This window comes from Lampris incognitus, chromosome 6 (genome assembly GCF_029633865.1).
Source record: "Lampris incognitus isolate fLamInc1 chromosome 6, fLamInc1.hap2, whole genome shotgun sequence".
NCBI classification, from domain to species: Eukaryota; Metazoa; Chordata; class Actinopteri; order Lampriformes; family Lampridae; genus Lampris; species Lampris incognitus.
This window is the reverse complement of record NC_079216.1, coordinates 53,234,067-53,259,430: the sequence shown is the minus strand read 5'-3', so window position 1 is coordinate 53,259,430 and position 25,364 is coordinate 53,234,067. Positions and strand designations below refer to the sequence as shown.

The window sequence follows — 25,364 nt, the reverse complement described above, 5'->3', positions numbered from 1 at the left end:
CACATCCTTGATGTGCTGACTACTGACTGATTTGATACTGACTGACTTAATGCGGCATGGTGGTGCAGTGGTTAGCGCAGTCGCCACGCAGCAAGAAGGTTCTGGGTTCGAGCCCCAGGGTAGTCCAACTTTGGGGGTCATCCCGGGTCGCCCTCTGTGTGGAGTTTGCATGTTCTCCTTGTGTCTGTGTGGGTTTCCTCTGGGTGCTCCGGTTTCCTCCCACAGTCCAAAGACATGTAGGTCAGGTGAATCGGCCATACTAAATGGCTCCTAGGTATGAATGTGTGTGTGTGTGTGTGTGTGTGTGTGTGTGTGTGTGTGTGTGTGTGTGTGTGTGTGTGTGTGTGTGTGTGTGTGTGTGTGTGTGTGTGTGTGTGTGAGCCCTGTGTGATGACCTGGCGGCCTGTCCAGGGTGTCTACCCGCCTGTCGCCCAATGACTGCTGGGATAGGCTCCAGCATCCCCGTGACCCTGAGAGCAGGATAAGCGGTTTGGATAATGGATGGATGGATGGATGGATGGATGGATGGATGGATGACTTGATGCTGGCTGACTAGACAGTTGATTAGGTCCTTGTGGCCGACAAAAGAGAACAAGAAAATGAAAAAATATCCTCTCAGTGAAAACCAGATGGGATTCAACTAATGCAAAATTACATGGTGAAAAAAATATCTTGTCATGGACAATAAAGAAAAATGACTACTTGGCTTAAAAAGAAAGAAAGAAAGAAAGAAAACAAAAAAACGTGTTCTGAGCTTGACTGCTAACTCTCCTATGGATTGTTGATGTTGTGGAAGTTGTTGCCTTAAAGCAAACATTTCTTATTCATGCCATTACATCCACGTTTCCAATTTTCCAAAGAATTCCCATGAAATTTCGTTGAAGATCAAACCATTTTAAAACATATATATGGTAATATTTGTTGTTTATGCGCTTTTAAAATAGCTATACGGTGCAACCTAAATTTGAAAAATGTGAAATAAATGTAAGGAGAAAAAAAGTAAGTAGGTTTCTCTGTTTTCAGGTGCAGACTGAACATCAAAAGAGGACCTGGCAAGTCTCCAGTTCCTGCCCACACTTCGACAGCTTCCAAATCCAACCATTTTATGATCCAAGAACAAGAGACACAGTCTGAGTGGAAATCTACCGCAATTCATTTGCCACACTTGGCTTAGTTAGCCGAGATGGCCGACCCATACCACAACAACCTATACCATCAAGGTGGCGGTGATGGCTATGGGACCTATGGAGAAGGGGGTGGCCAGGATGGATATGGTTACCAGGTGGACTACCCCTCCCAGGAAGAGGATGCAGCGAGCGATGTGACAGAGGGACACGATGAGGAAGATCAGATGTATGAAGGCGAATATCAAGGGATACCCCACCCCGATGAGGTTAAGGCCGCACAGAGAGCAGCAAGGTGAGCGTCAACTCTTGTGGCGATGTCACGGAGGATTATGTCCACACAGCATCCAGGCATGCCTCTTTCTCTCCTCTCTTTAAAACTTTGTTGTTCTGGGTAAAACTTTTCCAGGTGGGAGAGGCACTCAGGGCTAACCTCAGGGCTAACAGCTATAGTCTTCTTTCTGTCTGTCTCTGCACATCCAAAGAGTTGAAAGAGCGCTCTGAAAACTTAAAGTAGAAACTTATAATGGATTCTGCCTCTGCCTCCATCTCTTTATCTCCCTTTACTTATTGTTTTATTTTCCCCGTGCTAGGGCTAAGGCTAAAAAACTGGGAGAACATTTTTGAAGAATGTTGAGACATTATAAGACTGTGTCCAAGGAAAGTGCCTCCTAAATCTCTCTCTCTCTCTCTCTCTCTCTCTCTCTCTCTCTCTCTCTCTCTCTCTCTCTCTCTCTCTCTCTCTCTGTCTGTCTGTCTGTCTGTCTGTCTGTCTGTCTGTCTGTCTGTCTGTCTGTCTGTCTGTCTGTCTGTCTGTCTGTCTGTCTGTCTGTCTGTCTGTCTGTCTGTCTGTCTGTCTGTCTGTCTGTCTGTCTGTCTGTCTGTCTGTCTGTCTGTCTGTCTCCCTCCGTGTCTCAGGGCCAAAGCCCGGGCAGATGGGGGTGCAGTTTCTGAATTAGAGGAATTAGCTGAACAGTATGAGGACATCATAGAGGACTGTGGCCATGGGAAGTTCCAGTGGATGCTCTTCATCGTGCTGGGACTCGCGCTGATGGCCGATGGGGTCGAGTGCTTTGTGGTGGCATTCGTTCTACCATCAGCAGAAAAGGATCTGTGTCTGTCAAATGCTGAGAAAGGCATGCTGGGTAAGGAGCTTTATCATTTATTGTTAGTTTTTTTGGTGTTTCGGTGTTTCTTTTCCTCATGTGGGATATTATTTGTGGTAAAGTTTGTTCGATAGACGTTAGTGTTAGAGAGTGTTTCCAAAAATTGTAGCTTTTTTTGTTGATCAGAAAGCTGAAATTGGTCAAATTCGTCACAAAATTTCCTGGTGTCTTTAACATGTTTACTTTTAAGTTTGATATTCTGGATAAATTTTTTTTGGAAGTTGACCTGTGTTATTACAACTGGAATCTGCTGTATTTTAGACTCTGAGGAAGATGATACAAAGGTAATAAAAGAGGGATTTTAAAATATCAGTCAGGACTTCAGTTTCCCTCTTCTGTGGCACAGCAACCAAACATAATTAAGTTTACTGATAACTTGTTTAGGACTTAACAGTGACCTTATTCAATGGGATAGTTTCAAAATTATGATGTGATCATTCAGAAAAGTTTCAAACCACCAGCTGAGGTTAAATGACTCAGGTATTCTGAATTTAGTTTAACCATTTGGCTGAATGCATACCTCAGGGTAGGAGAGGGGGAAGGCATGTCCAGAGGCAGCAAGAGAGGAGCAAGGGTAGGCGTGTGGAGGGGAGAGTCGGAACTTTGAATGTTGGCACTATGACTGGTAAAGGGAGAGAGCTGGCTGATATGATGAAAAGAACAAAGGTAGACATACTGTGTGTGCAAGAGACCAGGTGGAAGGGGAGTAAGGCTAGGAGCATCAGAGGTGGGTTCAAACTCTTCTACCATGATGCGGGTGGGAGGAGAAATGGGGTAGGAATAATTCTGAAGGATGAGCATGTCAGGAGTGTGCTGGAGATGAAGAGAGTGTCAGACAGAGTGATGAGTATGAAGCTGGAAATCGAAGGTCTATTGATTGATGAATGTTTTCAGCGCATATGCCCCGCAAGTTGGGTGTGAGATGGACGAGAAAGAAGAATTCTGGAGTGAGTTGGATGACGTGGTGGAGAGGGTACCCAAGGAGGAGAGAGTGGTGATTGGAACAGACTTCGATGGGCATGTTGTTGAAGGGAACAGAGGTGATGAGGAGGTGATGGGTAGGTATGGTGTCAAGGAGGGAAATATGGAAGGACAGACGGTGGTGGATTTTGCAAAAAGGATGGAAATGGCTGTGGTGAATACATATTTCAAGAAGAGGGAGGAACACAGGGTGATGTACAAGAGTGGAGGAAAGTGCACACAGGTGGACTATATCTTGTGTAGAAGGCGTGATCTAAAAGGGATTGGAGACTGCAAGGTGGTGACAGGGGAGAATGTAGCTAGGCAGCATTGGATGATGGTCTGTAGGATGACTTTGGAAACCAAGAAGAGGAAGTGAGTGAAGGCAGAGCTGAAGATCAAATGGTGGAAGTTGAAGAAGGAATACTGTTGTGTGGAATTCAGGCAGGAGTTAAGACAGGCACTAGGTGGAAGTGAAGAGTTGCCAGATGGCTGGGCAAGCACTGCAAAAATAGTGAGGGAGACAGCTAGGAAGGTACTTGGTGTGTCATCAGGACAGAGGAAGGAAGACAAGGAGACTTGGTGGTAGAATGAGGAAGTACAGCAAAGTATACAGAGAAAAAGGTTGGCAAAGAAGAAGTGGGGTAGTCAGAGAGATGAAGAAAGTAGACAGGAGTACAAGGAGATGCAGCATAAAGCGAAGAGAGAGGTGACAAAGGCAAAGGAAAAGGCATATGGTGAGTTGTACGACAGGTTAGACACTAAGGAAGGAGAAAAGGACTTGTACCGATTAGCTAAACAGAGGGACCGAGCTGGGAAGGATCTGCAGCAAGTTAGGGTGATCAAGCATAGAGATAGAAATGTGCTGACAAGCGAGGAGAGTGTGCTGAGAAGGTGGAAGGAGTACTTTGAGGGGCTGATGAATAAAGAAAATGAGAGAGAGAGAGTGAGAGAGTGAAGGTTGGTTGATGTGGGGATAGTGAATCAGGAAGTGCAGTGGATTAGCAAGGAGGAAGTGAGGGCAGCTATTAAGAGGATGAAGTGTGGTTAGGTACACTGCTCAAAAAAATAAAGGGAACACATAAGCAATGCAATGTAGCTCCAAGTCAATCACACTTTTGAGATATCAACCTGTCCAGTTAGGAAGCAACACTGATTTGTGAATCAATTTCACCTGTTGGTAAATTGTCTAATTTCCACCAGGTGGAAATTAGACAATTTGCAAGACAACCCCTATAAAAGGAATGGATTTGCAGGTGGTGGCCACAGACCATTTGCCTGTCCTCATCTTTTCTGGCCGATCTTTGGTTAGTTTTTCATTTTGCTAGTGCCCTCACCACTAGAGGTGGCATGAGGCGGTATCTGCAACCTACAGAAGTTGCTCAGGTAGTGCAGCTCATCCAGGATGGCACATCAATGCGTGCTGTGGCAAGAAGATTTGATGTGTCTCCAGGCACAGTGTCCAGAGCATGGAGGAGGTACCAGGAGACAGGCCAGTACACCAGGAGACGTGGAGGGGGCCGCAGGAGGACAACAACCCCGCAGCAGGACCGCTATCTGGTCCTTTGTGCAAGGAGGAACAGGAGGAGCACTGCCGGAGCCCTACAAAACGACCTTCAACAGGCCACTAATGTGCAGGTTTCTGCTCAAACAGTGAGAAACAGAATGCATGAGGATGGTATGAGGGCCCGACGTCCACAATTGGGGCCTGTGTTCACAGCCCAACACCGTGCAGCCCGATTGACCTTTGCCAGAGAACATCTTGGTTGGCAGATTCGCCATTGGCGCCCTGTGCTCTTCACAGATGAGAGCAGGTTCACACTGAACACGTGACAGACGTGAGAGAGTCTGGAGACGCTGTGGAGAACGTTCTGCTGCCTGCAACATCCTCCAACATGACCGGTTTGGCGGTGGGTCAGTGATGGTCTGGGGAGGCATATCCTTGGAGGGCCGTACAGACCTCTACGTGCTAGCCAGAGGTACCATGACTTCCATTAGGTACCGGGATGAGATCCTCAGACCCATTGTCAGACCATATGCTGGTGCAGTGGGCCCTGGGTTCCTGCTCATGCATGACAATGCTCGTCCTCATGTGGCCAGAGTGTGTCAGCAGTTCCTGTATGTCGAGGGCATTGATGCTATGGACTGGCCTGCACGTTCCCCAGACCTGAATCCAATCGAGCACCTCTGGGACATCATGTCTCGTACCATCCGCCAACGCGATGTCGCACCACAGACTGTCCAGGAGTTGACCGATGCCCTGATCCAGGTCTGGGAAGAGATCCCTCAGGAGACCATCCGCCATCTCATCAGGAGCATGCCCAGACGTTGTAGGGAGTGCATACAGGCTCGTGGAGGCCACACACACTACTGAGCCTCATTTTGAATCGTCCTGAAGAATTTCCACAGAAGTTGGATCAGCCTATGTTCTCATTTTCCACTTTGATTTTGAGTATGATTCTGAATCCAGACCTTAATGGGCTAATGATTTTGATTTCCATTGATCATTCTTAGGTTATTTTGCTCTAAACACATTCCTCTGTCTAATAAATAAAGATTTTCAGCTGAAATATTTCATTCATCGAGGTCTATATTGTGTTTTTAGGTGTTCCCTTTATTTTTTTGAGCAGTATAGTTTGTCCTGATGACATACCTATGGAGGCATGGAGGTGTTTAGGAGAGATGGCGGTGGGGGTTTTAACTAGATTGTTTAACACAATCTTGGAAAGTGAGAGGATGCCTGAGGAGTGGAGAAGAAGCATACTGGTACCGATTTTCAAGAACAAGGGCGATGTGCAGAACTGTAGCAACTACAGAGGTATAAAGTTGATCAGCCACAGCATGACGATATGGGAAAGAGTAATAGAAGCCAGGTTCAGAGGAGAGGTGACGATTAGTGAGCAGCAGTATGGTTTCATACCATGAAAGAGCACTACAGATGCAATGTTTGCTTTGAGAATGTTGATGGAGAAGTATAGAGAAGGCCAGAAGGAGTTACATTGTGTCTTTGTGGATTTAGAGAAAGCATATGACAGGGTGCCGAGAGAGGAGGTGTGGTATTGTTTGAGGAAGTTGGGAGTTGCAGAGAAGTATGTAGGAGTGGTGCAGGATATGTATGAGGGAAGTGTGACAATGGTGAGGTTTGTGGTTGGAATGACAGATGGGTTCAAGGTGGAGGTGGGTTTACATCAAGGATCGGCTCTGAGCCCTTTCTTGTTTGCAATGGTGATGGACAGGTTGACGGACGAGATCAGGCAGGAGTCTCCATGGACGATGATGTTTGCAGATGACATTGTGATCTGTAGTGAGAGTAGGGTGCAGGTTGAGGATACCCAGGAGAGGTGGAGGTATGCACTGGAGAAAAGAGGAACGAAAGTCAGTAGGAGCAAGATGGAATACCTATGCGTGAATGAGAGAGAGGACAGTGGAATGGTCAGGATGCAAGGAGTAGAGGTGAGAAAGGCGTATGAGTTGAAATACTTGGGGTCAACCGTCCAAAGTAACGGGGAGTGCAAAAGAGAGGTGAAGAAGAGAGTGCAGGCAGGGTGGAGTGGGTGGAGAAGAGTGTCAGGAGTGGTTTGCGACAGAAGGGTACCAGCAAGAATTAAAGGGAAAGTTTACAAGATGGTTGTGAGACCAGCTATGTTATATGGTTTGGAGACAGTGGCACTGACAAAAAGACAGGAGATGGAGCTGTAGGTGGCAGGGTTGAAGATGCTAAAAATTTTCATTGTATTGGGAGTGATGAAGAAGGACAGGATTAGGAATGATTATATGAGAGGGACAGCTCAGGTTGGATGGTTTGGAGACAAAGCAAGAGAGGCAAGATTGAGATGGCTTGGACATGTGTGGAGGAGAGATGCTGGGTATACTGGGAGAAGGATGCTGAATATGGAGCTGCCAGGGAAGAGGAAAAGAGGAAGGCCAAAGAGGAGGTTTATGGATGTGGTGAGGGAAGACATGCAGGTAGCTGGTGTGACAGAGGAAGATGCAGAAGACAGGGAGAAATGGAAACGGATGATCCGCTGTGGCGACCCCTAACGGGAGCAGCTGAAATTAGTAGTAGTAGTAGCATACATCAGGGTCAAATAAAGTTTAATCAGTTCATCTGGACACAACGTTTATTGACAGAAACATTTCATCACTCATCTAAGTAACCTCTAGTCGAAACTGACTGCAGGTATCCCCACCCTTGTAAACAATACAGTGAAATAACAACCGAAACCAATGACCAGTTTCATATGCAAATAGTCATGACCATTAACTAGAGTTACAATGGCCATGTGTACTATTCACAGAGGATCACAGCATTGTAAGATGGTGACAGATGTACTCTTAGCCTCCCCCCCTCAATTCAGAGATGGTCATTCCCTCTTCACATAGATGGCCTCTTTGACTCCTGTTCAAAACAGTATGCCTTCCTATCAAGGATGTGCACATCCTCATCCTTAAAAGAGTGGCCACTGGCCTATAGATGGGGTAGACTGTGGAGTCCTGGCCTGACATGTTAGCTCCTCTGTGTTGTGCCATCCTCTTGGCCAGCATCTGTTTGGTTTCCCCAATGTACAAGTCATGGCAATCCTCCAGGCACTTAACAGCATACACTATATTGCTCTGTTTGTGCCAGAGGACCCGATCCTTGGGGTGGACCAATTTCTGGCACAGCGTGTTTTGGGGTTTGAAAGCAGCTGAGATGCAGCGTTTGGAAAATACGCTTCTCAACTGTTCCGACACTTCTGCCACATATGGAATCACCACTGGTTTACGCTTGGGCAGCGGTTGTCCTTCTCCTCCCATCAGGCAGCTGGTGCACTATTTGGGCGTCTTTCTGGCTTTGACAAACACCCAGTTAGAGTAACCACACTTAACCAGGGCCTGTTTAATGTGGGATTTCTCCCCTTCCTTGTTCGCTGTGTCAGTGGGGACGTTGTCAGCTCGGTGGTACAGTGTCCTGATTTCACCATCAATTTCACCGTCTAAGAAGGCTAACCTGTCATTTTTCACATCCTCCCTGGTGAACTTGATGTGGTTTTCCATGTAGTTAATTTGGTTTGTGAAATAGAGAACACATCTGTCGCCATCTTACAATGCTGTGATTGCCAGCATTCCCCAATACTCTGTAAATAGTATACATGGCCATTGAAACTCTAGTTAAGGGTCATGCCTATTTCAGTATGAAACTCATCGTTGGTTTTGGTCATTATGAAATTATATTGTTTATAAGGGTGGGGATACCTGTAGTCAGTTGAGACTGAAGAGGTCACTTAGATGGATGATGAAACATATATGTCAATAAACGTTGTGTCCAGATGAACTGATTCAGCTTTCTTTGATTTTCTTACCTTGAGCATGCATAAAGACATCTCACAGTGATGGTATCATGCTTTACACATTCAGCTCTGTGGGGCCACAAAGGGTTCAGCTGATGTCAATAGCCCTATACACATCTGACATGGGAAAGGCACCCCAGAGGATTGAGACATAGGTATCTGGACTCAGTGCAAAATGTATCGGCAGAAACAAATCATCAAAAGAGCTGCAGTCAGTCAATAAAGCTTCCTTTGCTGGAGCACTCCATAGCTGATTAATAATCCCTTTGCGGGGACCAAAGCAACAGTTCAAAGACTTCTCTTCCTAGTAATCAAACCCGCCAGCCAGACTGTCAGAGGTTCCTGGGCTTTTCTCCCCGTCCACTGAGGGCAAAGGTTATTTCCACACAGGTGTGCCGTAATGGTCATGATATGGGGCATTTATCAGTACCAAGAACCCAAAGCTGTGCTTTTCCCTCCGATGAAGACCGTTCTTCCACAGTTCACTTGGGAAAAACAAAATAAAAATATCACGAGAACAGAGAAATCCACTTGTGTTAGGTTTTTTTTTTTTTTTAGATATTGTGGTACTCCACAGCATTCGAATGTATGGTATTGCACTTGTCGGTGACATATTGCACTAGTAACACAAGTATATGTGGGTAATGAGTCGGTTAAAAATGCAATACTATGTGCAATATAATAAATATTATAATAGATCTATCTATATTGCCTGTAATTAGCATATAGCTGATTCCTTATTTTACAGGGCATTTGTGAAAAATACCATATCAAACTGTGGACAGTTTTTAGGCGTGTACACTGGTAACACAGGGTCTGTGCACGATGCCCTTGTCCTGTGTAGATAGATCCCTGATGTACGAGCGGTCCCTTTATCTCCCAGCTGACTCTTTTCCGGGGGATGGATGGGGGATATGCATGCTTGCAGCATCCCACTGCTGTCACCACATGGTGCAGACAGCATGTAGGAATATTTATAGCCAATCTAATTTGTTTTACCTTTTAGTCAAACACGTACATTAGATAGTGTGGCTTCCCCATCACTAATGATATGTATGCCAGCAAAAAATAAAGGCAAAGTTAAACTCCCATCGTGCAGAAGCAAGGCCTATCTTCAGTCCCAATCCATCTGTAGACTATAGTTTTAAATCTTCACAGTTAGATTAGTGATGCAATAATTTGTTAATGTAGTAGTGTAAAATTCATCCTTTGTATTTTTTATTGTGATACTCTTTTACTATCTACAATCATATTTTATTACTTGTTTTTATTGGATAAAAAAATGAATCTCTTCAATCATAAACTATCTCTTATACCATTACGTTATTACACTGGAATATTAACTGGTAAACCTTATCTGAAAACAGTTTGCAATCATTGCAATTAAAAACCTGGTTGCCTGTAATCTGTGAATAGCCTTGTATCTGTATGGATAAAATTGCACCTTGAATCTAATTGTTGTATCTCATCTGTAAATAAAACTCATTAAGATTATAGTGGGTGGCATTTAATGGTAACACATTAGCTTCATCATCATTATACCCGAAATGCCCTCCTCTCCAAAATTATAAAACAACATTAAACATTAGGCCCTGTAGATGTAAAATCACTCAAGAATCGGCAACTACATAGCCTTTTTTCTAGCATAAGATTTTTTTTTTCAGAAACAGATTTCAGTGGGTTGTTTCGATAAAATTTAAAAAAAAAGAAAGTACAATTGTTGCTTACCTAAATGGCAAATTCACATCCTGGTAATTTAACTGTTCTTTCCTCTTGGTGTTCTCTATATTGCTAGAAAACGTGGGTCATAAGATGTTACATCAAACAGGTTAATGAGGATGGAAGAACACAGAAGAACAGATATTGATGAACACTAACTAATATCACTAAGTTGCTTTGCAAAATGTCCCGATGAGCCACTCTGCATTCTCTCTGCCTCGGCCAGAGCCATGCCCAGGGCACGACACATCTGCACACAGCTGGCCGTCAAAATCATTGTTTTAGATTGTATGAAATGTTCCAACTTTAACGTCAACGTACAGGATGTAATATGCACACACACACACACACACACACACACACACACAATTACTTGGCAACCATTGGCTAGCCAGTAAGTTCCTGAAGCTTCCTTATAGTTGCCTGTAAATCACGGAAACGAATATGCAGTTTAATTAGCTAATAGGCACTATATGGAAACTGTAATGAATCAGCCTTTTGATGCGTGTGTGTATGTGTGTGTGTGAATGCTATTACATAAAGTATACTTATATATAGTATACATGTCACTATGTAGTGTGGCAGACTACTATGGGAAGGATCCTCCTCAAATAGACAAACTGTAGGAGAGAAGGCAAGGAGACAAGAGAAGATGGGATGAGGAGACAGAAAGCGAGCGGAATTTGACAAGGTTTCGCTCTTTGACAGCAGACGGACAGGGGAGGACAGGAGACTAGGAGAGGTGACTAGGAGAAGCGATGAGATTTTTGGTTAGTTTTCTCTGAGCAACAACCCACCGGCAGATAGACAGGAGATATGATGAGAAGGACGAGAAGAGAGGCAACAAGGGGGGACAGAGGAGAGGAGAAGAGGGGAGAGGAGGCAGTGGTAAGAGAGGCTGTTGGCAGGGCTTCCTTTCAGTAACAGGGATGAAGTTGTTGGCACAAAGCTGGGTGCCGCATTATCACAATCACATAAAAGGTGAGATATTTAAGTGGAAGTGATGAGACAGGCTGGAGGCGTTTTAAAAACCCCTTTCTTCTCTGCGCCAACCTGACAGCAAAACACAGGGTGCAGCCTGTCTCAGGAAAGAAAAAAAAGAAAAAAACCTGGGATGACTTCACATTTTTTTCAATCTTCCCATCCTCCTCATTTAAGTCAAGTCAAAGGTATTGCCCATCCATCCATTATCTAAATCGCTTATCCTTACTCAGGGTTGCGGGGATGCTGGAGCCTATCCCAGCGGTCATTGGGCGGCAGGCGGGGAGACACCCTGGACAGGCCGCCAGGCCATCACAGGGACCACACACACACACACACACACACATTCACACCTAGGGACAATTTAGTATGGCCGATTCACCTGACCCACATGTCTTTGGACTGTGGGAGGAAACTGGAGCACCCAGAGGAACATGCAAACTCCACACAGAGGATGACCCGGGACGACACCACCCCCCAAGGTTGGACTACCCCGGGGCTCAGACCTAGGACCTTTTTTGCTGTGAGGCGACCGCGCTAACCACTGTACCACCATGCTGAAATGTATTGTATTGCCCAAAATCACAATAGAGTCCTAAAGGGCTTTAAAATCAGTGCGATATACAACCCCCACCCCCCCACCCCCCATCCTTAGACCCTTAACTCGGGTGAGGGAAAAACTCCACAAGAAAAGCCTATCAGGAAAGAAAATGGGAGAAACGTCAGGAAGAGCAGCAGAGGAGGGATCCCTCTTCCAGGATGGACAGACAGGCCATAGGTGTTGAATGCCCAGAGCAGACAAGAGGGGCAGGAATACTACATTGTACAACCAGAGATTACACACAGAGTGAGAAATACACAGGACATAGCAAAGCACATTTAAATGTGTTATGTTAAAAGGACAGTAAGGAGAGAGTGAAAGGCATGCGGAGGGAATCTGGCATCATCATCCTCCACAACACGACGCGGCAACTCATTCCTCCTGTTTCCTCCTCGGGCTGTATATCCGTGTTTCTTGCTCTCTCATCACCCTACCCTTCCCCCTTATCTCCGTCGCACATCTCTGCTCTCTCGTTTCGCTTTTGTCTTTTCCTTTTTTTCCCCCCCTCTCTCTTCCGTCTCTCCTTTTCTGTCCATCCTTCCCACACTGCAGTCAGGCAGATGGCCTTGAGCCAATATCATCAGCTCACTACTGCGCACGCACGCACACACACACACACACACACACACACACACACACACACACGTTTCCCCTTCATTAGCATTTTTTTGAGGAGAGAAACCACATCGACCACATAATCCTGCAACAGCTTTGACACAAACAACCATGTTGGAAAAATACACGGATTTAAAAACTTGCAAGGTCTCGATTGATGAATATGACTGGACAATCAAAAAGCCCCAAAGCACAGCATGTCACATTGCAAATCACCCTCCTTTGTGCACCTGTGTTTTTTTTCATTATTTACTCATTTATTTGTTGTTGTTTTTTAATTCCTTCATTCGTTTCAGTTAATCTGCTGCTAATAACAGTTGATCTTAATTTTTTTCAATCTATCTGGATGTGTTCAGTGGTTGGTTTGGTGTCAAACAAGTAGTGAAAATGTGAGGCTACGTGCAGGGTCCTTCAAAATGGGTAGTACACCCAAACTGTTTTGTGTGCAGTTAGAAAATGCACTGCCATCAGTTATCAGTTGGAAAGAAAGGCAGCATTCTTCATCCAAACCCCCTCTACCCCTTTCTTCTTCTCTTGCTCTCTCATCCCTCCTCCTGCTCCCCATCACATCTGGTTTATGGATGTAATAATTCCAGAGAGGTGGCAACGTTTCTCTCTTTCTATCACCCTATTTTGTCCCCGCGTTCTCTCCTCCTTTTTTCCCCCCTGCTCCTCCTCCTCTCCTCCTTCCACCTCCTCCTGTTCTCTAATGTTCTTCCCTCCTTTTCTCTTTCACCCTTTCCCTTACTCTCCCTCCATCTCCATCATCACCAGCTTCTTTCGCCTCCTCCTCCTCCTCCTAATTCTGGCTTATCTTGCTTTTCTCTGGCTGCTCCCATGACTCCTTCCTGGCCTCCCTTGCCACCCCGCAGTTTGCTCCGTGTCTGAACTGGAGATAAAGGCAGACTGTGCACACACTCCTCGGCGAGGGTGGTGTGCACATGTCTGCGTGTGCTCTGAGTCAGCACAGGGAAAGAGGCCAGCGCACGGTCAGTCATTCAAAACAATCGATATCCTCTTCCCTGACCTTGGGAACAGCAACGCGCTGCCTCATTGCAGCTCACATATTCTAGAAATATGGCTGCAGAGAGTTTGGCTCAAAATATACATGAGGGGAGAGGGCTTCATGGGAGGAAAAGCAATTGATGGGTACACACTTGCCACCGACATATTCCTGATAAAACCACCCGGTTTCAGTTAATCTAAAAAAAAAATTATGTAATTTGCATCTTTGTTTTGATATTAGCATTGCTATAATATTAGAATTATTGATTATAAGATGTTTTGTTGTCTCCAATGTCAGTAGATGCAATATTGATGATTCATCAAGTGTGCTTCATTTGTCCGATGGCCCCCTCTCTCCCTTTGCTGCTCGCCCCCTGTAGCACGGCCATCTGTGATAACATGGCATCATGGGTAACCATGCTGCCGGTGTGCCAGTGTTTGGTACCAATTACCTGTACACTTGTACATATCCTCTTTTTTTCGAGAGTAGTCCTGGAGGACCCAGAGAACCTTGTTAATGGGTACAGAGCAATTCATTAACTGGTGTTTAATTGGACAGTAAAAAAACAGGAATTTGTGAATAACTCAATAATATAATCAATGAATAAATCAATTAAAAAAGAATGTATGAATACTTAAACGAATAGTGGAAATTGTAAATTGGTTTGTTAATACAGGTTTTGAAAATAAAATACATTGCTGGATTTATGAATCAATTTGACAATACGTTTTTTTTGTTTTTTTGTTAAAGGGAATTACGAGGGCGGTTCCTTTTTCTATTTACCTTTTGATTTACCAGTTTCTTTTCCATTTGCCAACTCCATTATCATTTCAGTAACACCCTGGAGCCTTGCTGTTCCAAAACTCTATTGATCCACACCGGGATGTAACAAGAGCTCTCATTGGTTATTATTCGGGTCCACCGCCAACATGTTCAGGTGATAGCCAATGAGAGATCTTGTTAGATCCCATTATGGATTGATGAAGTTTTACCAGATCAACGCTTCAGAGTATTACAGAAATAATAGAGGTTGCAAATGGAAAATCACAACCGATTTACAAATCCTGCTGTTTGGCTCACGAGGTCTAGCCATATACCAAAATAGGTTCCACTACTTATTTAGGTCTTTATTCATCTATTTTCAATTGATCTAGTTATTGATTTTTCATTCAGTTATTAATAAATCAATTTTTGATTCCGTTCATTTATTGATGGGTTGATTTATTCATTTGTAAAGACTTTCACGAATCTCTCCTTTATTTTCTTAATCTCTCTTTTTATTGTCCAGTTAAATACCTATGAGTAAATTGCTCTATAACCATTAATGTGGGGCTCTCTGGGTTCTCCAAAGTCCACCATGCGTTGTGATCTTGAAATGTTTACGCCAAAGAGAACGTGTCCTGACATGACACGATAGTGATACTGTTATTCATCACATTAAAAGGGAATTCCAAGACTCTTGCAACATCCCCTACAAAAGTCTAAAATGTTTACATCTACATTCAATAATTCTACATAGGGGCGTCCGGGTAGCGTAGCGGTCTATTCCGTTGCCTACCGACACGGGGATCTCAGTTCGAATCCCCATGTTCCCTCCGGCTTGGTCGGGCGTCCCTGCAGACACAATTGGTCGTGTCTGTGGGTGGGAAGCCGGATGTGGGTATGTGTCCTGGTCACTGCACTAGCGCCTCCTCTGGTCGGTCGGGGCGCCTGTTCAGGGGCAGGGGGAACTGGGGGGAATAGCATGATCCTCCCACATGCTATGTTCCCCCTGTGAGACTCCTCACTGTCAGGTAAAAAGAAGCGGCTGGTGACTCCACATGTATGGGAGAGGCATGTGGTCGTCTGCAGCCCTCCCCGGATCGGCAGAGGGGGTGGAGCAGTGACCAAAATGGCTCAGAAGAGTGGGGCAATTGGCTGGATGCTATTGAGGAGACAAAAAAAATCCAATTTTTTTTTTTACATAGAAAAGCAAGAGAAAAGTATCACACCCCATGCACAGCAATGCACAACTCTACAGAGAAGGAGTTGGACAGTGAGACTGGGGCAATATTCCGGGAATTGTCATGTGTATTCCTCTACCGTATTTGGTTTGACACTGACAGATACAATGATGTAAAGGTCATGTGGAAATGAGTTCTAGTAAGCCAGACAGTCTTACTGTAGACAGTCCTACAGACAGACCTTTTTTTTTTTCAGAGTCAGAATAAATTGTTAACTTGTCAAGTAAGTTTTCATGTACCAGGGATTTGACTGGCTGGGTTGTTCACTGGGATACTTGGACTTGACAAAAAGGTATTATAACTATGTTTAAACATTAGTTAAGGATTCTGTGTATACTCAAAATTGGTATTTCTATATAAATGTAGTCTTATTATTAGATAAAGTGGGGGGCGTCCGGGTAGCGTAGCGGTCTATTCCATTGCCTACCAACACGGGGGTCTCCGGTTCGGTCGGGCGTCCCTACAGACACAATTGGCTGTGTCTGTAGGTGGGAAGCCGGATGTGGGTATGTGTCCTGGTTGCTGCACTAGCGCTTCCTCTGGTCAGTCAGGGTGCTTGTTTTTGGGGGAAGGGGAACTGGGGGGGATAGCATGATCCTCCCACACACTAAGTCCCCCTGGTGAAACTCCTCACTGTCAGGTAAAAAGCAGCTGACGACTCACATGTATCAGAGGAGGCATGTGGTAGTCTGCAGCCCCCCACCCCACCCCCATCCCGGATCAGCAGAGGGGGTGAAGCAGCAACCGGGACGGCTTGGAAGAGTGGTGTAATTGGCTTGATACAATTGGGGAGACAAAGCGGGGGAACCCCAAAAATTATTAGATAAAGTGGGTGGGTATTAGTGATTGGTTAGCTGCCACACAGCAAGAAGATCTGATTTCCTCTGACAGTCCAAAGACTTGCTTGGTAGGTTAACCAGACCCTCTAATTTACCAATGGGCCTCATAAGAGCGGTACTGAGTGTGTGTTGTCCATGATATGGACTGCAATGTGTCTAGGATGTCCCCCTGCCCTCCTTCCAGTACCTACTGGGATAGTCTCCTGGAACCCCAAATTGGATTAAATGGGTCAAGAAAATTAACTAATGATTAGATATTTTCATTAAAGTCTAATTATATTTTACTCTTCTCTAAATTATTTTTCTCCAATCTGTACAGCCTTTGGCTGTATATCCTGTCCTTCCTGTGGCATACATACACACACACAAATATTCATCCGTTAACTTCTCTCTCTGTCTCTCTCTCTCTCTCTTTCTCTCTGTCTGTCTGTCTGTCTGTCTGTCTGTCTGTCTGTCTGTCTGTCTGTCTGTCTGTCTGTCTGTCTGTCTGTCTCTCTCTCTTTCCTCCCCACAGGTTTAATCGTGTTTCTGGGAATGATGGTCGGAGCGTTTGTGTGGGGTGGCCTGGCAGATAAAGTTGGTCGTAGACGCTGCCTGGTTGTGGCACTGGCTATAAACTGTGTCTTCGCTTTCTTGTCCTCATTTGCCCAGGGCTATGGCTTCTTCCTCTTTTTCAGACTCTTTTCTGGTATTGGGTAAGAGACAAACACAATTTTGTTGGTATATGGAGAGGTGAAAGACCACAGGAATACATGCAAACAGTTTGCTCTGGCACTAGATTAAAGAAAACGTGCAGACAGCACACACACACACACACACTCACACACACACACACACACACACACACACACACACACACACACACACACACACACACACACTCTATCAGATATCATACAAACAGAGAAAGTGAGCACAAGTGCATTTACACACAAACATAAAAATCTAAGCACAGTGACGTAACAGATGCAGGATAGTGTGGCTTTGTTTGTGCAGTAACACAACACGGTGTTCTATTTTAAAATATTTTTAGTCCAAAGGGATCTACGCCTTCTTGCTCAGAAATCAGGTCAGATATGGAGTAGAGCACAGCACAGCACAGCAAATGTGGTATAAAACGCCTGGTGCTGCAACACTCTGAGGTGTACATAAGCAGAAATAAGAGAAGTCAAAACTTGACGATTCCTCTATGTTTAAAAAACATCTCAAAATGTCCTTCTTTTGATGCTGATGTTGGTGTTGGTGGAGATGCTGGTGTTGTGGTTCCCACCCCTGCCAACTTGAGCCATGTACAATGTTGGCCTGGAATGGAAGAAGACAGGCTTCTCTTTTTAAGGATAAAAAAGAGCATATGCATTCCCATATAAATTCAAAGCAAATGGGCATTATTAGCAATACATGTTGCCACATGACATGGACACATGTTTTTATTGAAGATGAGAATTTGGCACTGTCGGATGATGAAAATGGCACAGCATTCATAGTTATTCATACGTTTGTGTCTCATTGTATGAGTGTACACATTTTAGTGTATACTATACAGTGCACACAAACACATGCCTGTCACAGTTTTAATTTTTGTAAAAATGCTAAAATATGAAGGGCCGCAGTGCACAATAAAAACCTTACTGCCCATCCTATTTTACGATCCTATATTCGCTCATAAACTAGAGCCTGTAAAAATTGTAACCATTGTTAAAACTCAGTTTTTTGAAAAGAAATTTCTAATCCAAACTTGATGTGCTATTTTATGGACCACTTTTACTTTTCGTTAACTCTCCATATCTGTCCAACAAGATGTAAAGTTCTGGGATGTGGGAATATCATATTATCAATATCATATATCATATTAACCAACTATAATTCTCTAGCTGTTTCTCTCCTTCTCTCTTTCAGCATTGGTGGCTCAGTGCCCATTGTCTACTCGTACTTCTCCGAGTTTCTACAGATGGATAAGAGAGGCGAGCATCTGTCCTGGCTGTGTATGTTCTGGATGATTGGAGGGATCTATGCGTCATTCACTGCCTGGGGGATCATACCACGATATGGTAAGGCCATATGGGATGCCACAAGCGCTTACAAAACATTGTAGATCTGTATGTTAGAGAGGGTGGGAGGCTTCCATGCTACATCTAAATGCAGGCATGCTGAAACTTGAACATGCCGTTTTGTTTGTGTGTGTGTGTGTGTGTATATGTATGTGTGTGTGTGTATATATATATCAACATGGATACAGGAAAAAAGATTTTAATGCATAGCAGTACAGGCCTGTTTCATGCATCTCGCACTCATCAGCGGCCATGTGATCACACACACACACACACACACACACACACACACACACACACACACACACACACACACACACATATATATATATATATATATATATATATTTGCATTTTAATAAATGTTTTATCAAAGCCTTTTTTCACAATCCAGGATACAAACATTGCAGTTATGTGACGTAACAGGCCGAGGTGCAGACTAATGCTGCCAGAGTCAGGGGTTTCATTCTTGTGCAGTTCAGTGGGCAGAAAGAGACATTGATGCTGCCAGAGTCAGGGGTTTCCATTCTCTGTATGGTTTACATTCAAACTGAAAAAGGGGTATGTTGTCTCATCTCTCTATCAGAGACTTATGTGTGCATCTTTATGTATGTGTTTCAGGCTGGGGCTTCAGCATGGGTACGGAGTTCCAGTTTCATAGTTGGCGTGTGTTTGTCTTGGTGGCAGCCCTTCCTGCTATGGCCTCCCTGGTTGGACTCATGTTTATGCCTGAGAGCCCCCGTTTCCTTCTTGAGGTGAGACAATTAGTTACACTGGATATGTCTATAGAAATATAATAAAGTTGGTTTTGGGTGTCTGGGTGGCGTGGGGATCTATTCTTGCCTACCAACATGGGGATCACCAGTTCGAATCCCCATGTTACCTCCGGCTTGGTCGGGTGTCCCTACATACATAATTGGCCGTGTCTGCGGGTGGGACGCAGGATGTGGGTATGTGTCCTGGTCGCTGCGCTAGTGCCTTCTCTGGTCGGTTAGGGTGCCAGTTCGGAGGGGAGGGGGAACTTGGGGGGAATGGCATGACCCTCCCATGCACCATGTCCCCCTGGTGAAACTCCTCACTGTCAGGTGAAAAGAAGCGGCTGGCGACTCCACATGTATTGGAAGGGACATTTGGTAGTCTGCAGCCCTCCCTGGATCAGCAGAGGGGGTGGAGCAACAACCGGGACGGCTCGGAAGAGTGGAGTAATTGGTCAGATACAAATGGGGAGAAAAAGGGGGGAAAAAAGACAGTTGGTAACATCTGGATTAAAGCCCTGTTTCAGAATTTATATAACATATGTATTTCAAGTTTTTTTACATATAGGCTCCAATTCGATAGTTATTAAAAGAAAACAATCATGGCTTTCAACATCACCTCTAAATACAATATATGTAGTAGAGATAACGTAACATGGCAGCCATGATACTGAGCAGTCTTCCGTGTCTCTGAAATAATGTGGAAAATTGTCTACAAGTGACATCACTGGTGGACAATTTGTGACTCGCCAACTTTAAATGCCATTAACTATAATAGTTGTCTTTAACGTTGATAGTCACTTTTTTTTGTGGCCAATTTCAGTGTAGCTCACCGAAGGTAGCAGAAAACCAGGAAGTAAGGGTTGTAATTTTCCCATTCACAGCTTTTCCACCAGTGACTCCACTGGTGCACACTTTTACACACAATTGTGTCAGCATTTCAGCGACACACAGAAGAATCAGAATCTGAATCATGTTTATTGGCCCTGTAGGTTTACGCAAACATGGAATTTGACTCTGGTTTCATGGCTGTCTCAGTGTACTTAATATAGAATAACAACACTACAACACAGCAACCATCAGATATATACACAAGGATGACTTATACAGGCAAAATAAGAGGCGATAAGTACAATGGTGCAGAGAACATATCAGAGATGCTGAAATAGATGTTAGCAGGTTACTTCCATACATGGCTGACGTAGGTGGACATGACGGAGCGTACCAGTATACGTACAGTATATAGCACAGTATATACAAAAGGATTCGATTTATTAGACAGTGTTAAGCGTTCATTTGAATGACAGCCCGCAGAAAGAAACTGTTGTTATATCTGGTTGTTTTGGGGTACAGTGCTCTGTAATGCCTACCAAAGGGGAGGAATTGGAACAGGTTGTGACCAGGGTGTGATGGGTCTGCAGTGACGTTGCCTGCCTGTTCTGAGTCTGGAGGTGTATAATTCCTGAATGGAGGGCAGGTTGGCACCAATGATTTTCTCTGCAGCCTGGCCTATGGGTATTTTTTTATTTTTGGGGTTTTTTCCTCCTTTTTCTCCCCAATTTCATCCAGCCAATTACCCCACTATGCTGATTCAGAGAGGGTTGCCGACTACCATATGCCTCCCCCGATACATCTGGAGTTGTCAGCCGCTTCTTTTCACTTGACAGTTAGGAGTTTCTCCAGGGGGACATAATGCATAGTAGGATCACACTATTCCCCCCAGTCCCCCCACCCCCGAACAGGCGCCCCAACCAACCAGAGGAGGCACTAGTGCAGCGACCAGGACACATACCCACATCCGGCTTTTCACCTGCAGACACGGCCAATTGTGTCTGTCGGGATGCCCAACCAAGCCAGAGTCAACACAGGATCCGGAGGAACCGGGATCCCTGTGTTGGTAGACAGCAGAATAGATTGCTATGCTACCAGGACGCCCCCTCTGCTGGGTCTTTTTGATGATTGTGTCTATGTTGGATGCCCACCTTAGGTCGTGGGAGATTGTGGAACCCAGACATCTGTAGGTTTTCACCGTAGGCACCATGCTGTTGAGTATGGTGAGGGGGGGAGGGGGCAGTGGACTCCTCCTGAAGTCCACTGTCATGTCCATTGTTTTGAGCATGTTCCGCTACAGGTTGTTATGGCTGCACCAGAGGGCCAGCTGATCAACCTCCCACCTATATGCAGACTCGTCGCCATGTCAGATAAGGCAATTGATGGTTGTGTCGTCCGAAAACTTGAGGAGTTTAACAGATGGATCATCTGAGGTGCAGTCATTTGTGTAGAGGGAGAAGAGTAGAGGGGTGAGCACACATCCCTGGGGGGCGCCAGTGCTAATTGTTCGAATGCTGGATGTGATTTTCCCCAGCCTCACCTGCTGCCTCCTGTCTGTCAGGAAGTTTATAATCTACTGGCAGATGGGGGCTGGTACAATGAGCCTGGTGAGTTTGGAGTGGAGGATATCTGGGACGATGGTGTTGAACGCTGAGCTGAAGTCCACAAACAGGACCCTTGTGTGTGTGTCCCTAGGGAGTTGAGGTGTTGGAAGATGTAGTACAAATAATCCCATGTTGACTGCATCCTCCACTGACCTGATTGCTCGGTAGGCAAACTGCAGGGGTAATTTAATCCTGTGATACGAGGTTTCTTGGGGACCGGGATGATAGTTGAACTCTTGAAGCAGGAGGGGACTTCACACAGCTCCAGTGATCTGTTGAGGATCAGTGTGAAAATGGGGGCCATCTAGTCAGCACAGACAACAACAAATAAACAAAAGGGGAGAAGGTCTTAAAGATGCTACTCAAACTACAAAGGAAAAATACTTGCAAGGCAAGAAAACTATGAACCTCACAGGTCGTAATAATCATGGCAAAAGAATTATGAAAACTGAGTAAGGGAGTAACTAAAGTGAGGGGTTTAAATAACAGGGAAAACAGGTATGCCAAATTAACGCTAATAAATTAAGGTGTACCAGGTGACAATAACAGTGAATCGTGACTGGCTATGACGAATCGGTGAAGGGTGACATCTAGTGGTATCCCTGGGGAATGGCTCCTACAGTCCTGACAGAGCCCCACGGGTGGCTCCAGCTGACCCAGCAGACTGTGGTAGTCCTTGATGAGATTGGGGTCCAGGATGTTGCGACAGGGATCCCATGATCTCTCCTCTGAACTGTACTGCTCCTAGTCCACCAGGTACTGGAGCCTGGCCCACCCAATGACAGGACAGGATGTGGTGGACTGTGTAGGCAGGATCCCCTTTGATGAAGCAGGGTGGATGGGGAGGTCGAGAGGAGGAGACCAGGGGACTTTCAGCAGAAAGACGTAGAATGTGGGGTGGACCTGCATGGAGCGAGGTAGTTGAAGCTGGTAGGTCACCATGTTGATCCGGCGTATGACCTTGAAAAGGTTCAATGACATAGGTAGCCAGTTTTTGGGACTCCAGCTGGAGGGGGAGGTTGAGGGTGGACAGCCACACCCGCTGGTCTGGGTAGAATACAGGTGTCAGGCGGTTTTTACGATTGGCCTGGCACTGTGCCCTAGCTGAGGCCTGTTGGAGAGCCCTGCACACCACAGTCCAGGTGCGCTGATAGCGCTTGACATGAGTGTGTGCAGAGGGCACCTCTGCCTCACCCTCCTGCTCAGAAAATAGGGGTGGTTTGTATCCATACTGGCACTGGAAGGGGGGCAGTCCGGTGTAGGAGCAGAGAAGGGTGTTATGGGCGTATTCAGCCCACTCCAGGCAACCACTCTATAATGCAGGATTGGAAGAGGCATAGCACCTCAGTATCCTCTCCAGATCCTGGTTGATGCACTTTGTCTGCCTGTTCGACTGAAGGTGGAACCCAGAGGACAGACTGATGGAGGCACCAAAGTCAGAGGCGAAAGCTCTCCAGAACTTGGAGGCAAACCGTGGAACCAGGCCTGATACTATGTCATAGGGCAGACCGTGGAGATGGAAGATGTGTTGGGCCACAAATTTGGCCATCTCCTATGCCGAGGGAAGTTTGGGAAGGGGAATGAAATGGGTGGTCCACGAAGTGTTTACTGGAAAGGACTGAAAGGAAAACCACTTCAAACTAAATCATATACCCTCTTGATAAACTTGTTCTCCCCTCTCTGCCAAATAATATGTTCTTGACTGGGTTACCAAAAGCACTTTGAGGTTCTTGTAATTTCAACGAAGAACCACAGACATTTCTGATGAAAAAATGTAAATGAAAAAAATCAATAAAACATTATACATTTAACATATTTAATATGCACTGCTGTTCTGTGGTTTAGTGATCTGGCACATTGCTTGCATGTGTGTAGATGGTGAGTTCATCAGCAGTTTCTAATGGCTCTTTAGAGCAATCCCAGAAACAGGATGACAGTTTTGACTCTTACACCAGATAATATGTCTGTTAATCTAACTAGAAGACAGAAATTGGACCCTACCTGATTAGTTGTAATCCTAGCTACATTTTATATGCTACACTCCGATCACTTGCATTCATGCATCTGTGTCTTAGAGGAATGTGAAATGCATATGATAGGAAATAAATTGACCTTTTTACGTATTTTTTCCTGATGTTGTGATTTCTTATGTGTGTGCTTACATACATGCATGCATGTGTGTGTGTGTGTGTATGTGTGTGTGTGTGTGTGCTTGTGTGTGTATGTGTGTGTGGAGTGCAGAATGCAAAGCACGATGAGGCATGGATGATTCTAAAACAGGTCCATGACACCAATTGGAGAGCCAAGGGACAACCTGAAAAAGTCTTCACTGTGAGTTCATGTAGATGTACAAACAGTAGCTATATCTGGCAGCAGTATATGATATGATTTAATGTGTGCTAATACTACTAATCAGGTGTAATGACTGCAAATGGAATAGCAGTGCTGCACTGAATACTAAGGAGCAGAGAGAGATAATAGGTAATGAAAGAAAGAAAACAAAAAATGAAATGAAAACCCTTTGGTTAAATTTTACATTGCCTCCTCAATAAAAAAAATATCATAAAATTCCCACAAACATGGGAAAACCACATAATCCCACACACGCTAGAATTCAGCTACCTTGGGGGTTGATCCGTAATACTTGATAATGATACATTCGTAATACATAATACATGATAATGATACTGATTACATGATGGGGAATTTAGAAAAATCCATTTAGATAAGTCTAGATGGATTTATTGATTTATTACTCAATAGATAGGTAGATAGATAGATATTGTTTCGAATGCTATTGTTCAAACTCACAGTATTTACATTGCTGTATATCAAGGCAAATAGAAAACTAATGGCTGAGCTATAACACACATCTGTATTATTATATGCCTTATACACAGTAAATGATTGAATTAAGAAAGTGATGTTTCTGGATGAGACGGTTCCTTTATGTTCATGTGTTGCAGTAGTGACATCTCCCTCTTACAGGTGACTCACATCAAGGCTCCTAAGACAGCGGAGGACGAGTTCATAGAGATTCAGAGTGCTACAGGAACAGCTGCACAAAGGTGGTCTGTCCGCTCACTAACACTCTGTAAACTGGTACGTATCGACCGCAGCATCTCTGCTCCATAAGACGGGGGGTATTATCTGCTAGACTAGGGGTGGCGGCAGCTCGGGAGGTAGAGTTGTTATTTAGCTATTGGAAGGGTGCTGATTTGATCCTGGCTCCTCCTCCTCATCTCCTCATCTCGTGTTGAAGTGTTGCCGAGCAAGACACTGAACCCCTAACTGCTCCTGATGACAAAGGTGACAACTTGCATGGGAGCCTCTGCCATCAACATGGGTGAATGTGAGGCATCAACTGTAATACGCATTGAGTAGAAAAGCACTTTAAAATGCAGTGACCATCTATCACGTTCTTTACTTTTTTAAAAAAAATGTTATTTTGTAGCGGTCTAAGCATCGGCTTTGTGTCGATGCAGTTGCCCACTGGGGGCCGGGGTTCGTGCCCCAGTCTCGTCAGATCCGACTATGGCCAGACTCGATGAAGCAGCAATAATTGGCAACGCTGTTTTCGGGAGGGGGGCGGAGTCGGCTTGTGTTCGTCACATGAATGCGTCTCTGTGTGTGTCGGAAAAAGCAGTGGTTCGACCTGGATTCGCCTTGTCACGAAAGTGGGGAGGCGTCTCCTTCGAGACTGCCGGCCGGAGAGATGCAGTTGGCGAACGCATGCAGTACGAGGGTGGGTGTTTGAGCTAAAAAAACAGGGATCGGTTGGC

The 25,364-nt window shown here is 44.9% G+C and overlaps 1 protein-coding gene across 1 annotated transcript in view; it reads left to right on the top strand.

Moving 5' to 3' along the window:
* Window positions 1-1,183: 1,183 nt before the first annotated feature.
* The window catches only part of LOC130114087 (synaptic vesicle glycoprotein 2B-like), a 32,760-nt gene continuing 8,579 nt past the window's right edge, over window positions 1,184-25,364 (top strand). Inside the window, exons 1-7 of the mRNA XM_056281838.1 lie at window positions 1,184-1,419; window positions 2,043-2,269; window positions 16,859-17,039; window positions 18,241-18,392; window positions 19,014-19,147; window positions 23,824-23,913; window positions 24,571-24,684. Coding sequence (XP_056137813.1) covers window positions 1,184-1,419; window positions 2,043-2,269; window positions 16,859-17,039; window positions 18,241-18,392; window positions 19,014-19,147; window positions 23,824-23,913; window positions 24,571-24,684 — 1,134 coding nt within the window. The remainder of the gene's footprint in view (window positions 1,420-2,042; window positions 2,270-16,858; window positions 17,040-18,240; window positions 18,393-19,013; window positions 19,148-23,823; window positions 23,914-24,570; window positions 24,685-25,364) is intronic.